Source organism: Anomaloglossus baeobatrachus, chromosome 2, assembly GCF_048569485.1.
Source record: "Anomaloglossus baeobatrachus isolate aAnoBae1 chromosome 2, aAnoBae1.hap1, whole genome shotgun sequence".
Lineage (NCBI taxonomy): Eukaryota > Metazoa > Chordata > Amphibia > Anura > Aromobatidae > Anomaloglossus > Anomaloglossus baeobatrachus.
Genome location: NC_134354.1, coordinates 253,888,713 through 253,905,692, shown reverse-complemented (window position 1 = coordinate 253,905,692; position 16,980 = coordinate 253,888,713). Strand labels below are relative to the sequence as shown.

General features: G+C 46.1%; 1 protein-coding gene across 4 annotated transcripts in view; it reads left to right on the top strand.

The window, feature by feature from the left end:
* Window positions 1-16,708, top strand: part of AMPD2 (adenosine monophosphate deaminase 2) — a 190,669-nt gene extending 173,961 nt beyond the window's left edge. For all 4 annotated transcript variants that reach the window (XM_075335749.1, XM_075335750.1, XM_075335752.1 and 1 more), the window contains exon 18: window positions 15,261-16,708. In XM_075335749.1, coding sequence (XP_075191864.1) covers window positions 15,261-15,515 — 255 coding nt within the window. In that variant the 3' untranslated portion in view covers window positions 15,516-16,708. The remainder of the gene's footprint in view (window positions 1-15,260) is intronic.
* The last annotated feature ends 272 nt before the right edge of the window (window positions 16,709-16,980 follow it).

Here is a 16,980-nt window from a genome sequence, read left to right as displayed (position 1 = left end):
TATCTCGAGGCCCACAAGATCCTCAGCTGGGCCGAATCGACGGGATCAGTGATATCAGCGGTACACATACCGGGGGTAGAGAACTGGGCAGCAGACTTTCTGAGTCGCCAAGGCCTGGCCGCCGGAGAATGGTCTCTCCACCCAGATGTGTTTCTACACATCTGCACTCGCTGGGGCACACCAGACGTGGACCTAATGGCCTCAAGGTTGAATGCAAAGGTACCCGCGTTCATAGCCAGGTCACGCGACCCGCAGTCCATCGGCGCGGATGCTCTGGTCCGCTCCTGGCACCACTTCCGCCTGCCTTACATATTTCCATTTCTACCCCTGCTGCCGCGGGTAATCAGGAAGATCAAGGCAGAGGGAGTCCCGGTGATACTGATAAGCACCGGACTGGCCCAGGCGCGCCTGGTACGCAGAATTAGTACAAATGCTCACAGACGCACCGTGGCGCCTTCCAGACATCCCAGACTTGCTGACCCAAGGGCCCATTTCCCATCAGAACTCCAGAGTCCTGAAGCTGACGGCATGGCCATTGAGACCTGGGTATTAACAAGAGCGGGATTCTCCCCCGCGGTTATTTCCACCATGATCAGCGCCTGAAAGCCTGCTTCATCCCGCATTTACCACCGTACGTGGAAAATCTTCCTTTCATGGTGCAGGGAAACTAACGTCCAGCCTATGCCTTTGGCCATCCCCAGAATTCTCGACTTTCTACAGTCTGGCTTGCAGGGGTTGGCTCTCAGTTCCCTTAAAGGGCAGGTCTCAGCGCTCTCAATCTTCTACCAATGCCGCCTGGCTCAAAAACCGCAAGTCAAGACCTTCCTCCAGGGCGTTTCCCATCTAGTTCCCCCGTACAAACGGCCGCTGGAACCATGGGACCTCAACCTCGTTCTGGACGGTCTCCAGAGGTTTCCCTTTGAACCTCTCAAGGAATCCTCCCTTGCTCTTCTGTCCTGGAAGGTAACATTCCTGGTGGCAATTACGTCCATCAGACGGGTTTCGGAGCTAGCAGCACTCTCTTGCCGCGAGCCTTTTCTGATCTTTCACCAGGACAAGGTGGTTCTGCGCCCCCTTCCAAAGGTTCTTACCCCGTTTCATTTGAACGAGGACATTGTTCTGCCTTCCTTTTGTCCACACCCGGTTCATAGGGTGGATAGGTCTCTGCATTCGTTAGACCTCATCAGAGCTCTCAGATATTACATATCCAGGACAGCCCCCTTTAGGAAAACGGACTCTTTGTTCGTCATTCCTGAGGGGCCTAAGAAGGGACAGGCAGCTTCAAAGGCAACGCTGGCACGCTGGATTCGCTCTGCGATCCAGGAAGTCTACCGCTTGCAACTCAAGCCCATTCCTAGTGGGCTGCGGGCTCATTCCACGCGAGCAGTTGGCGCTTCGTGGGCCATTCGGCATCAGGCTTCAGTGGAACAGGTGTGTAAGGCTGCGACCTGGTCTAGCCTACATACGTTTTCAAAGCATTACAGAGTCCATACCCAGGTTTCAACTGAGGCAAATCTGGGTAGGAAAATTCTGCAAACGGCAGTAGAGCCCCTCTCTCAGTAGGAGCTCCAGGCTGTCTTGGACTGGTTCCTAGTCCTTGGGTTGTGTTGTCTTCTTTTATGTTTCCCACCCATGGACTGCTTTAGGACGTCCCATGGTCCTGTGTCCCCCAATGAGGCGTCAGAGAAAAACGGATTTTTGTGTACTCACCGTAAAATTGTTTTCTCTTAGCCATCATTGGGGGACACAGCACCCACCCTGTTGCCCTGTTGGGCCTTGGTTCTCTCAGTACCTTATTTGGTTATGACTCTTTTTTTCTCATGTTCCTCTGTTGAGGTAAGTTTTTACTGGCTTTTTCTCCTACTGCTTGTGTACTAAAACTGAGCTTGCCTGGCTCGGCCAGGGGGTGTATACTGCAGAGGAGGAGCTATGCTTTTGCATCTACTTAGTGTCCTCCTATGGATAGGCAGCATAACACCCATGGTCCTGTGTCCCCCAATGATGGCTACGAGAAAACGATTTTACAGTGAGTACACAAAAATCCGTTTTTTGCCGCATTGAAAATTAAAGGGTTAAAGAAAATAAAAAATATACACACATTCGGTATTGCCGCGTTCCGAAATGCCCAATCTATCAAAATATAAAATCAATTAATCTGATTGGTAAACTGCGTAGCAGCAAAGAAAATTCCAAACGCCAAAATTACGTTTTTTGGTCGCTGCAAATTTTGCGTAAAATGCAATATCAGGCGATCAAAACGTAGCATCTGCACAAAAATGATACCATTAAAAGATAAGCACAAGACTCAAAAAATAAGCCGTCACTGAGCCATAGATCCAGAAAAAAAAACATCTCAGAATCACTGGAATACATTAAAGCATCACAGAGTCATTACTACATAAAATGACAGTGGTCAGATTTAAAAAATTTGGCCTGGTCATGATGGTCAAAAATTGGCTATGTCACTACGGGGATAAACAGATATTACACAAGAACACCTCTTTATAGCATATCCCTAACTTTTTGTGAGTAGTGTATAAGTAAGAACCATATGGGAAAAGATAGTGTAGAGCTCTAATACATAGGCATAGTATGATGTTCTGAAAATGACCATAAGATGGCAGTAAAATATATCTTTGTACCGTGTTAGCCAGTAGAGATAAAAAAATTGTTTTACCATCTTTTCAGTTAGCCATTAAAAGGTATCAACCACTGAGGACTCTCTGTTCTTTTAAACAATTTTTTCATAAGATGGCAGTGTGTCTACTAAATATGCAAAAAATCATGGAAAAGCATGTAAAGCCACATGCACACATTGAGTATTTGGTGAGTTTTTTACCTCAGTATTTGTAGCCAAAACCAGGAGCGGGTAATAAATGCAGGAATGGTGCCCGTTTTTCTTTTCTTGTGATTGCTCCCCTTCTGGTTTTGTCTTACAAATATTGAGGTAAAATACTGACCAAATACTCAACGTCGCCTAAGGAATCCAAACAAACATATGTAATCAAAGATGTCTAAATAGAACAAATTGTAGAAGACAAGATAAACAACTGTAAATATATATACAGTCAGGGCCAGAAATATTTGGACAGTGACACAAGTTTTGTTATTTTAGCTGTTTACAAAAACATGTTCAGAAATACAATTATATATATAATATGGGCTGAAAGTGCACACTCCCAGCTGCAATATGAGAGTTGTCACATCCAAATCGGAGAAAGGGTTTAGGAATCATAGCTCTGTAATGCATAGCCTCCTCTTTTTCAAGGGACCAAAAGTAATTGGACAAGGGACTCTAAGGGCTGCAATTAACTCTGAAGGCGTCTCCCTCGTTAACCTGTAATCAATGAAGTAGTTAAAAGGTCTGGGGTTGATTACAGGTGTGTGGTTTTGCATTTGGAAGCTGTTGCTGGTGAAGCAGAACATCCTGAGGCTGAAAAAAAAGAAAAAATCCATCAGAGAGATAGCAGACATGCTTGGAGTAGCAAAATCAACAGTCGGGTACATTCTGAGAAAAAAGGAATTGACTGGTGATCTTGGGAACTCAAAAAGGCCTGGGCGTCCACGGATGACAACAGTGGTGGATGATCGCCGCATACTTTCTTTGGTGAAGAAGAACCCGTTCACAACATCAACTGAAGTCCAGAACACTCTCAGTGAAGTAGGTGTATCTGTCTCTAAGTCAACAGTAAAGAGAAGACTCCATGAAAGTAAATACAAAGGGTTCACATCTAGATGCAAACCATTCATCAATTCCAAAAATAGACAGGCCAGAGTTAAATTTGCTGAAAAACACCTCATGAAGCCAGCTCAGTTCTGGAAAAGTATTCTATGGACAGATGAGACAAAGATCAACCTGTACCAGAATGATGGGAAGAAAAAAGTTTGGAGAAGAAAGGGAACGGCACATGATCCAAGGCACACCACATCCTCTGTAAAACATGGTGGAGGCAACGTGATGGCATGGGCATGCATGGCTTTCAATGGCACTGGGTCACTTGTGTTTATTGATGACATAACAGCAGACAAGAGTAGCCGGATGAATTCTGAAGTGTACCGGGATATACTTTCAGCCCAGATTCACCAAATGCCGCAAAGTTGATCGGACGGCGCTTCATAGTACAGATGGACAATGACCCCAAGCATACAGCCAAAGCTACCCAGGAGTTCATGAGTGCAAAAAAGTGGAACATTCTGCAATGGCCAAGTCAATCACCAGATCTTAACCCAACTGAGCATGCATTTCACTTCCTCAAATCCAGACTAAGGCTATGTGCGCACTAGAGCTTTTTACCTGCGGATTTACCCGCGGATTTGCCCCGGAAATTTCTTGAGAAATGTCTGCAATCTTTGTGCAGACATTTCCCATGAAATTCAATGAGAAAAAAAAATAGCTGTGCGCACTGTGCGGATTTTTCTCAAGAAAATTTCTTGAGAAAATTTTCTCGAGAAACTTTCTTGAGAAAATGTGCATGTCCATTAATTTCCGCAGGTACCTGCGGTATTCCGGGGGTATTCCGCAGGTAGCAATGATGTGCGGTATACCACCGGAATAGCCGCGAATTACCTGCGGGAATGCTCATCGCTGCCTGCGGTTTTGCAGGAAGCGATGTCATTATGCCAGGAAGAGGAGGCGGAGCAGAGTAAACACGTCACACTCCCTGGACGCCGCACAGAAGCACTTCCGTGCGACCTCCAGGTGCCCGTGTAGTCTGTGTCCCGCTCCAGCCTCGCGGCTGCCTGCACTGCAGGGTGTCAGTGTCTGCCCGCAGTGTCAGCAGCTTGTCACGCTGCAGCGCAGGCAGACACTGACACAGGCAGACACTGACACTGCACTGCAGGGTGTCAGTGTCTGCCCGCAGTGTCAGCAGCTTGTCACGCTGCAGCGCAGGCAGACACTGACACAGGCAGACACTGACACTGCACTGCAGGGTGTCAGTGTCTGCCCGCAGTGTCAGCAGCCTGTCACGCGGCAGCGCAGGCAGACACTGACACCCTGCAGTGCTGGGAGCCGCGGGGATGACGATCGCTGCTGTCAGGAGGTGAGATCATTACCTGCTGTGACGATCTCCTGCCTCCTGACGTCACCGCGGTCACTGCTGTCTATGCCCGTCTCGCGAGCGGCCCGAGACTGTCACTAGCGGTGACGTCACGGGCTCTCGCGATACTTCTGACAACGCGGCGGGCATAGAAGTCAGTGACAGCGATGACATCAGCAGTACAGGAGATGATCACAGAAGGTAATGATCTCATCTATGCTCCTGATGGCAGCGCTCGGCATCCCCTGCAGTGACCTGGGCTGACCTATTGATGTTAGCTCAGGTCACTGCATTGCTCTCCCAGCCAATGGGGAACATTCTGTTCTTCATTGACTGGGACAGTGACTATGGTATGGATCGCCGTGGGACCCCCCCCCCCCCCTATTGGATTACGCCGGACGTGGATTGATTGTTCTTTTCAATAAATTGGTTAAAGAGGCTATGTGGGGAGTGTTTTTTCAAATAAAACTTTTTTTGTTGTCTATTTTTTAATTATTACTGACTGGGTTGGTGATGTCGGGTATCTGATAGACGCCTGACCTCACCAACCCCAGGGCTTGATGCCAGGTGACATTACACATCTGGCATCAACCCCATATATTACCCCGTTTGCCAACGCACCAGGGCGCGGGATGAGCTGGGGCAAAGCGCCAGGATTGGCACGTCTAATGGATGCGCCACTTCTGGGGTGGCTGCGGCCTGCTATTTTTAGGCTGGGGAGTGTCCAATAACAGTGGACCTCCCTAGTCTGAGAATATCAGACCCCAGCTGTCCGCTTTACCTTGGCTGGTGATCCAATATGGGGGGGACCGCACGTTTTTTGTTTTAAATTATTTATATAATTTAAAATAACAGCGTGGGGTGCCCACTGTTTTGGATTATCAGCCAAGGTGAAGCTGCCAGCGGTGGTCTGCAGGCTGCAGCCGTCTGCTTTACCCTAGCTGGCTACAAAAAATGGGGGGACCTCACGTCGTTTTTTTTTAATTATTTATTTATTTTATGGCTAAATACAAGGCTAAGCACCCTTTAGTGCCACATGAAAGTCACTAAAGGGTGCCAGCTTAGAAAATGCAGGGAGGTGGAACATTATATAGGTTTTTCTCATCTATCTATCTATCCCTCTATCTATCTATCTATCCCTCTATCTATCTATCCCTCTATCTATCTATCCATCTATCCCTCTATCTATCTATCTATTCATCTATCTATCTATCCCTCTATCTATTCATCTATCCATCTTTCCCTCTATCCATTATCTGTCTATCGATTATCTTTATTATTTATTGCAGGGACAAACCTGCGGTAAATCCGTGGCAAATCCGCGGCAAAACCGCATGCGGATTTGGTGCGGATTTTTTCCGCAGGTCCGGAAATCTTTCACTGGCAGAAGTTTCTCAAGAAATTTTCTTGAGAAACTTGACATTTCTAGTGCGCACATAGCCTTAAGACGGAAAGACCCACAAACAAGCAAGACCTGAAGGCTGCGGCTGTAAAGGCCTGGCAAAGCATTAAGAAGGAGGAAACCCAGCGTTTGGTGATGTCCATGGGTTCCAGACTTAGGGTATGTGCGCACGTTGCTTTTTACCTGCTTTTTTGCTGCTTTTTCTTCTGCGCTGTTTAATGCCAAAATGGATGTGTTCTTCTATTCAAGCAAAGTCTATGGGAATTTGGGTTTCTTGTTCACACTATGTTGTTCAAAATGCTGCCTTTTTGAGGCAGAACTTTGGTCAAAAACTCAGCTTTGCAGTGCAAAACCCAAATGGCAAAAACAATTGACATGTTGCTTCTTTGAAAAGCTGAGTTTTTGACCAAAGTTCTGCCTCAAAAAGGCAGCATTTTGAACAACATAGTGTGAACAAGAAACCCAAATTCCCATAGACTTTGCTTGAATAGAAGAACACATCCATTTTGGCATTAAACAGCGCAGAAGAAAAAGCAGCAAAAAAGCAGGTAAAAAGCAGGTAAAAAGCAACGTGCGCACATACCCTTAAGGCAGTGATTGCCTCCAAAGGATTCGCAACAAAATATTGAAAATAAAAACATTTTGTTTGGGTTTGGTTTATTTGTCCAATTACTTTTGACCTCCTAAAATGTGGAGTGTTTGTAAAGAAATGTGTACAATTCCTACAATTTCTATCAGATATTTTTGTTCAAACCTTCAAATTAAACGTTACAATCTGCACTTGAATTCTGTTGTAGAGGTTTCATTTCAAATCCAATGTGGTGGCATGCAGAGCCCAACTCGCGAAAATTGTGTCACTGTCCAAATATTTCTGGACCTAACTGTATATATATATATATACATACATATATATATATATATATATATATATATATATACACACCGTATTTTTCGCTTTATAAGACGCACCGGAATATAAGACGCACCCCAAACTTAGACATAAAAAAAGGTAAAAAAAAGAAAAATGGGGTCCGTCTTATACTCCGGTGTTCTCTTACCGGAGGGGGGCAGCAGTGGTGGTGAAGCGGGGTCACAGGAGGCACAGGTTGTGCTGACAGGCGCGGCGGGTCAGTGGCAGCGGGGTCCGTGGTTGCAGGTGCCGTGGCGTCCGTGGTTGCAGGCGCGGTGGCGTCCGCGGTGCCAGGAGCCGTGGGGTCCGTGGTGGCGGCAGCAGCCGTGGCGGGTGAGCCGTGCAGCAGGCCGGTGCAGTGAGTGTCCGCGGTCCCGGTTCAGTGGTGGCAGCGACGACGGCTCAGTGGTGGGAGCGGCGGCGGCGACTGCTCAGTGGTGGCAGCGGCGGGGACTGCTCAGTGGTGGCAGCGGCAGGGACTGCTCAGTGGTGGAGCAGACGGATGCGGTGTTTTCCCAGTGTGTCCGCGGTCCCGATTCAAGTAATGGCGCCCGGAGCGACGCATGCGCAGATGGAGCTCTCATCCAAGGGCTCCATCTGCGCACGCGCTGACTCCCGGAGCAGCGCGTGCGCAGATGGAGCTCTCATCCAAGAGCTCCACCGGCGCCATCATTTGAAAGTGGGACCGCGGACAACTGGTAACATGCTGCACAGCCGCCCGCCCCGCATGCACAGAGTGGCAGCCAGCAGGCTGCCCGCCCACCCTGCGTACAAGCCGCCGGGTACCTGTGCTTGCGTGCGGTGGCAGCCGGGTACCCATGGCTGTGTGCGGGCGGCAGCCGGGTGCTGTGTGCGGGCGGCACCTGGGTGCCTGTGTGAGGGCGGCAGCCGGCTGCCGCCCGCACGAGCACCCGACTGCCGCTCGCACACAGCACCCGGCTGCCGCCCGCACACAGCCATGGGTACCCGGCTGCCGACCCCACACAGCACCCGGCTGCCGCCCGCACACAGCCACGGGTACCCGGCTGCCACCGCACGCAAGCACAGGTACCCGGCCGCTTGCATGCAGCCACAGGCACCCGGCCGCCCGATCGCCTCAGACAGGACCCCCCCCAGGTACCGCTTTATAAGACGCACCCCCCATTTTCCTACCAAATTTTTGGGAGGAAAGGTGCGTCTTATAAAGCGAAAAATACAGTATATATATATATATAACAATTTATACACTTAAAGTGAACCTGTCAGGGGCCTAGCTGTCTCTGTATCTAGTAGCATACAGAAAGAGATCTTTAGAAAAACTATTGCTAAAGATTCTTTATAATATGCTAATGAGCACATGGACTAGTCGCAAGGGCGTTATTTCCCTCGACTAACTGCCCTCTTAGCATGTTAGCATGCCCACAGGACATGCTATTCAATGGCCATTGTCAGAGACGATGTTCATACCTGTGTCCGTTGTCACCACTTCACAGAATGCCAGGTTTAGGGTCAGTGCGCAAGATCAGTGTCAGCACTTCTAGTCATGCGCACTAGACCTCTCTGAAGCCAGGGCATGTACACCCAGCTTCATAGTGCGCATGACTGGAAGTGCAGGGACTTCTGAGCACGTGCAGTGACCCTAAACCCTGCGTTCTAAAGTGGACACAGGTACGAGCGTCATTGCTGATGATGCTGGACAATGGGCATTGAATAACATGTTAGCTAGTTGGGGGAATTTACGCCCTTGTGACATATTGCACCTGACAGGTTCACTTTAAGTACATCCCTCCAAATTGAAGTTGTAATACCAAGAAAGAAAAGTGGAAGTAGAAATAAATTGCGTATAGTTGTATTAATTTATGACCTCCGTTGAACTCCATGAAACACTAGAGCTGCTGGCAGCAGGAAGTTCCCGAGACCGACTGGAGCGATGCTGAAAGCAGATGAAGACAACGGAAGGTGAGTATAAGACAGGAGGCAAGGGACTTAGATTTAAAGCACAATTGTAATAAATAAGCTTTCAAAAGGCCATGTTGAATGGGGGGAAAGAGAGAAGGCTCTTGGAAGACTGGATGGAAAAAATTAAAGTGAAAAACTAAATTGGCTGCAACAGAAAGGGGTGGCTAGGCATCCTGTCAGTGTTAAGGGGGCTTTACACGCAGCGATGTCGCTGGTGAAAGCAACCGCCCCCGTTGTTTGGAGCCGTCACACGGACTTACATGCCTAGCGACGTCGCTGTCGCCGGAGAACCACCTCCTTTCTAAGGGGGCAGTTCGTGCGGCGCCACAGCGGCATCACAAAGCGGCCGCCCAATAGAAGCGGAGGGGCGGAGATGAGCGGCCGTAACATCCCGCCCACCTCCTTCCCTCCTCATTGCCGGCGGCCGCAGGTAAGCTGTAGTTCGTCGTTCCCACGGTGTCACACGTAGCGATGTGTGCTGCCTCGGGAACGACGAACAACCTCCGTCCTGCAACAATCAGCGATTTTTTGAAAATGAACGACATGTCAACGATCAGGGGAGTATTTTTGATCGTTAACGGACGTTCTTTGTGTCACACACAACGACATCGCTAACGATGCCGGATGTGCGTCACGGAATCCAAGACCCCGGCGATATATCATTAGATATGTCGTTGCGTGTAACGTGGCCTTAAGGCTATGTTCACATTTTCGTTTTTTTGCATCAGTCACCTGCGTTGCTTGATGCTTGTGACTGATGCGTTGACATTGTGAACGATCAGCTGGTCACTCTCATAAGCCGACCGCCAGGAGATCAGCTGATCGCTCTCAAAAGCCAGCCGCCGGGAGATCAGCTGATCGCTCTCAAAAGCCAGCCGCTGGGCGATCAGCTGATCGTCCAGCCGCCGAGAGAGAGACATTGATTTGAATGATTGAACACAAGATCTGAGCATACGTAGTGGAAACAAAAGGATTCCGCTGCTCAAAAAAGTTACATGCTGCATTCCTGCTGCCCGACGGTCAGTCGTTCTACGACTGATCATTTGGGCGTCGGATGCAACGCAAGGGCATCAGTCGCAATGTGCCGCTCATACAAGTCTATGGGAAACAACGGAATCCGCCAAATGGATTGCGTTGTTTATCAGAGCGGCGGATTGTGACTGATCCTAAACAACGGAAATGTGAACATAGCCTAAGGGCGGCTTTGCACGTTGCGACATTGCACGTGCGATGTCGATGGGGTCAAATCGAAAGTGACGCACATCCGGCGTCGCAGTCGATATCGCAACGTGTAAAACCTTTTTGATACGATGAACGAGCGCAAAAGCGTCGTTATCGTATCATCGCTGCAGCCTCCGACATTTCCATAATGCCGGTGCAGCGACAGGTGCGATGTTGTTCCTCGCTCCTGCAGCAGCACACATCGCTGTGTGTGAAGTCGCAGGAGCGAGGAACTTCACCTTACCTGCCGCCGGCTGCAATGAGAAGGACAGAGGTGGGCGGGATGTTTACATCCTGCTCATCTCCGCCCCTCCACTTCAATTGGCCGCCTGCCGTGTGACGTCGCTGTGACGCCGCATGACCCGCCCCCTTAGGAAGGAGGCGGGTCGCCAGCCAGAGGGACGTCGCACGGCAGGTATGTGCGTGTGAAACTGCCGTAGCGATAATAATCGCTGCGGCAGCTTTCACTAGATATTGCACGTGCGACGGGGGCGGGACTATCGCTGCAACATCGGTAACACATTGTTACCGATGTCGCAGCGTGCAAAGCCCGCCTAAGGCTATGTCCGCACTTTGCGTCGTCCTAGTTGCAGTTCTAAACGCACCCTCTGGCAGAAATTGCTTTTGTCAAAGTTGCTTTTGACCACAAAGTCGAGGTAAATGCGCATGCGTTTTTACCGCATTTTAGCCGCGTTTTTAGTTCTTTTTACATGCTTTTCCATTGCGTTTAGACAGATGCGTGTTGAACATTAAGACACTGCTAAATAAAGTTTAAACAGTCAAGCAGAATGAAAAAAAAGGGAAAAAAAGGAATACATATATAATTATTGAAATCATAACGAAAATAGTTATATTTCATATAATTATAGCGGTTTTATACTATTTATCGCTAAAATAGCAATAAATTAATATTTTTCATTAATTTAATTGTCGGAGTGTGTGTGTGTGTGTGTGTGTGTGTGTGTGTGTGTGTGTGTGTGTGTGTGTGTGTGTGTGTGTGTGTGTGTGTGTGTGTGTGTGTGTGTGTGTGTGTGTGTGTGTGTGTGTGTGTAAAGGGACATATCATTTCATTATTTTGATGTTAGAAAAGCATGCGTTTATGTAGTCCAAAACACATTCTTTCTGCAACTAAAAAGCATGTAAAATGCTGGAATTTTGATGTTGCTTGCTTTTTACAACTTCTCATTGACGTCAATGTTAGCAAAATGCAGCCCAAATGGCAAAAACAATTGACATGCTCCTTCTTTGGACGCTGAGTTTTTGCCCAAAATTATGCAAATTTGATGCAGCGTTTTGAAACGCAAAGTGCGGACAAGAATTCCACAAATCCTATTAACTTTGCTGGAAAATCAAAACGCATGCTTTTTGGCATGAAAACGCTGCAGTTCTAAACGCAGCAGAAAAGCAGGTGAAAACGCAAAGTGCGGACACAGCCTAATGCGGGCGTCACACGAGGCGATATGTCGTCGGGGTCACGGTTTTCGTGACGCACATCCGGCATCGTTTGCGACGTCGTCCTGTGTGACACCTCCGAGCGACGCTGAACGTTCGCAAAATGGTCACAAATTGTGAGTCGTGTACACGTCGCTTATTTTCAAAAAATCGTATATTTTTCATGGCGCCGGTTGTTTATCGTACCCGGGGCAGCACACATCGCTCCGTGTGACACCCCGGGAACGATGAACACAGCCTACCTGCGTCCCGCGGCACCCGCCGGCTATGCGGAAGGAAGGAGGTGGGCGGGATGTTTACGTCCCGCTCATCTCCGCCCCTCCGCTTCTATTGGCCGGCCGCTGTGTGACGTCGCTGTGACGCCGAACGTAACTCCCCCTTCAGGAAGAGGATGTTCGCCGCCCACAGCGAGGTCGCTCATCAGGTAAGTACGTGTGACGGCGGTTTAATAACTTTGTGCGACATGGGCAGCGATTTGCCCGTAACGCACAAACGACGGGGGCGGGTACGATCGCTCGTGCGATCGCACGATAGATCGTACCGTGTGACGCCCACATAAGGCTACATGGACACATTGAGTGTTTGATGATTTTTTTACCACATTATTTGTAGGCCAAAACTAGGAGTGGGTGGAAAATGCATTATACTTTTCTTTGATTGTTCCACTCCTGGTTTTGGCTTACAAATACTGAAGGAAAAATCTCCCCAAATATTCAACTTGTGCACATGGCCTAAAACTGACAAATATAATGCATTTGCTTACATAGTATAGTGCAACTTGATGGTAAACCTGTATAGCAATTTGCATGTTCACATTATGAGCTGAGTTCTGTTGGGACCAACGCTCAGTCACTGCAAGTTTTCTGAATAAGAATTCCCTGTTAATGAAAGAAGATCAATTTAAATAGCTGGCTAGTTTCTCAGGAAAGGCATTGCTAGCACTGTAGAGTAGACAAGTAGATTCCTTTGGCAAGGGAATAAGATAAGGGAAGATGACTAAATCTGGCCAGATCAGAGTGCCTACCAAACTGATATTGTGTTTTGCGGTTCACTCACATCTGTGTGTGAAATATGGCTCCGTTATTTCTCCTGAAACCATCTTTGAGTGAGATGCAAGTGTCATTCTGTATGTCATGCAAGTGCTACGCTAGTGTATTTTCCTCCCTTGCCTACCCTGCATGTGTCATCCGGGTTACGTCCGTTTTTAACATAATCTTTTACATAAGACAATACTCTATGAACATTTGAAATTTTGCACCAGTAACAAAGCAAGCAGATAAAGATCTAGATAGATAGATAAATAGAAGTCAAACACCTATATATTGTCCCACCCCCCTACATATAAGCTTGCACCTTTTTCTGCCTTTCATGTGGCACTAAAGGGTGTTTAGCCTTGTATTTAGTAACAAAATAAATTATTTAAAAAAAAACTACTGGGGTCCCCCATATTTTTCATAACCAGCCAAGGTACAGCAGACTGCTGTATTATTAGGATGGGAAGGCCAATGGTTATTTGGCCCTTCTCAGCTTAAATATAGCAGCCTGCAGCTGCCTCACAAGTAGTGCATCCATTAAAGGTGCCAATTCTAGCGCAGTTCTTCCCAATTGCTCTGGTGCAGTGGCAATCAAGGTAATGGTTTATGGAGTTAATGCCAGCTGTGAATTGACAGCTGGCCTCAAGTCCTGGTGTTAGTAATGGCTGTGCCTCTATCAGACACCCCCATTACTAACCCAGTAGATGTAATAGGAAAAAAAACACAAAAAATTGTTTTATTGAAAAAAAAAAAAAAAGATCGCCCGACACTAGCCCTTATTCACCAATTTATTAAAAAAAAATAAAAAGATTTGAAGTTTTGACGTAATCCAACAAATCCATTGTAGTCCACAAAAGAGAACCTGAAAGACCTAAAAGAGAGAAAAAGAGACACCCTCATTCACCATTTTATTCCCTATGAAAATCCAAAGAAGGTCTGACGTAGTCCCATGGAGGTCCCATGACGTTCCCCAACTCATTGTCCCAGCCTATGAAGAAAATTCAGAGAGTAAACCCCATGGGCTGGAACAGCGGTGTGTGAGAACTGCCGGTGGCAATGAAGCCCGGTGGCCTCATGAAGTTACTGCAGTTCACGGCCGCCGGGTCATATAGAACGTAGTGTGAGTAGTGCCAGCAGCAGTGATGAGCAATGACGTTATGCTGTCACTGCAGTTCATTGATGCCTGCTCTCGCACTACTTTCTGTGTGACTCGGCTGCTGTGACGAGCAATGACCTCATGACGTGATCCTCTAAACTGCGTGCCTTGGAATTTATCTGGATGATTTATATTATTGTATGCTCCCATAGGCCAGATCTTCTGTGAATTTTCCATATATTTCAACCCTTGTATGTGAAAGGGTATAATCCATAGCGACGTCCAAAATATAAATTTACATGCTTGGATATCAAATGCTCAAGATCAAAAGCTTATCATGGGGCTGTAGCCTTACACGGCTGCTATGGTAACGTCCAGCAGATTTTGGGTCTGGAAAATCTAGACAACTGATCTTCCTTTGTATACGCCCCGTGGGAACATGCCCATAGAGACACTTATGGTTGGCATCATGCAGGCCATACATAGAAAATTGCCCTTACTCCATTTAAACTGTTGGACATTTGTAAGAGTTTTTCTGCTACCATCCTTTTTGAACCCCTTCACATAGCCTATCTGTAGCAGAAATTCTATCTAGGCTTGCCCGACAGTCTCTTAGTCACACAATCTATGGATCTCTATTTCAGCCTCTGTCATTGCCAACAAAGGATATATAAAAAATATTGAGATGAATTTTTGTTTTTGACCAAATACTTATTTTCCACCATAATTTGCAAAAATAATTTTGCCAAATCAGACAAGGTGATTTTCTGGATTTGTTTTTTAATTTTGTCTCTTATAGTTGTGGTCTACCTATGACGTCAATTACAGGCCTCTCTCATCTTTTTAAGTGGGAGAACTTGCACATTTGGTGGCTGAGTAAATACTTTTTTTCCCCCACTGAATGTGATGAAAGTTAGGTATGTATATTTCATTACTCAAGGAAGGCCTATTTCTGTCTGTATTCATCATGATGAAGTAATTATTACAATTATGCCTAAAACATGAATTATTTGCTTTATATATCCTGAGTCATATTTCAAAGGATTGTTGAAAATCCACTTGTGACTTTTAGGATCGCTACTTCCAATAGGTGGCGCTGTGCTAGAGTTTGTCTCCTTTACTGGAGAGACAATTTGCTTTATAATGTTTTTTTTTCATGTCATGACAGGTAAAAAGTTATTGGCTGGGGCCTAATTATCTGCAAGAAGGTCCTGATGCAAATGATATTCGCAGAACGAATGTTCCTGACATACGGGTTGGATATCGATATGAGACGCTAAGTGAAGAGCTGATGCTAATCACACAGGCTCTTCAAAGTGAAGAGTTGGAGACCATCCCTGAAGAAATGCTTTGTATGGGAGATGGACAGAACAGGAATTCCAAAGACACTGGAAGCATGGGAGAGGAGAAGAAGAAACCCTAATAGGTTAAAGGAGACAGCAGGGGGAAGGGACAGAGTGTATTGGGTTCACCATATGAAAGAGATGACAGAATGCATGGGGTTCATTATATGACAGATCAATAACCTTCAACAACAAAAAAGCTTTAAATAACACCAAAAAAAGAAAAAGCCAGATCATTATTAGTAAAATATGTGAGAAAGCTCAGATTGTTGATAAGGGAAATCAGAGCGTTACATAAGTTGCCAGGACAAGGATGATACTGATACCACTCATGTTGCAATAAATATGTTATAAGGTGAAGGACTCAGCTGCTCTCATTTGAGTCTCATGACAGAACACTGGAACCCAAGATAGTGAGGGCGGGAAAGAACGAATACATTTCCTAAGGGGAAACGGCACGAGGTAAATGATGTACTCTGACGTGGAGAACATGCATGATAACCAGACTCAAGGCATGAAGATCACATGGATAAAATCTTAACGGGAAGGCAACTAAAGCATTTAAGATGTATGCCACATACCACAGTCACAAGGAATTGCCATACACATTTTATATACCGTGTGTCCACAATTTCAATAGCAGTACAGCCACTTTATACTAAAGGTATATTTTTCTTACAGGTGAGAGTGCATGCTGAGAGTTGCATTGATAGTGAAGTAAGATGTGTGGTCAGGCATTACATTGTTCTGTAACAGAAGCCATTGCTGTCTTTATTTTCTTACATTTTGGTAGTCTGCTGCCGTTTCAGAGACACTGGAGTTCGAATGGAACGTACATTAATGTTAAAATGACTGAGAAGAAATAGAAAACTGTCTCTCGTTAAGTTATTTCATATTAGTTTTCAGTTTTGATTCCATTAGATTAAGGTTAGAACAGCACACCAGCATTTTTAGGCTAAAATATCATCATATCCACCCTTGTATAGAGAGGTTTCTGCACTCTGCCTTTAGATTTGACATTTTGGGACCAATATCAAAACATTGATGCTAATAATTATAGAAATAAATGATAACGTTTGCCAACAGAACATAACTTGTGACCTTGTATGTGTTTGTGGTTGTATCACTGTATTATATTATTGTGCGTCCTGCATGCTCAGGAGCTGATGTTTGCCCATTGTTATCACCTATTACACTTACATTTCATTTCACGTTTGATTAGGTAAATATTGGAATATGCATGAAAATAAAAAAGTAACTTGTTCAGTCAGTGGATCTGATGTATTTATTTAATACCATAATTATGATTTGTATTTCTTCACAAAACAGCTGTGTCTCAACATAAATTACCTTAATAGGGTATTACTATATCATTGCCTCAAAATAAAGAGTAGTTTATCTATTCCATTAACATCTTCACACACCCTTATGTAAATGTACATCGTAGTTAATGTGGTTATCCGGCTTATTTTGCTTTTTTTTTTTTTTAATTCGCTATTGGGCTATATAGGGGCATGTAAGTAGATAGTAACTACCTACCTGCCC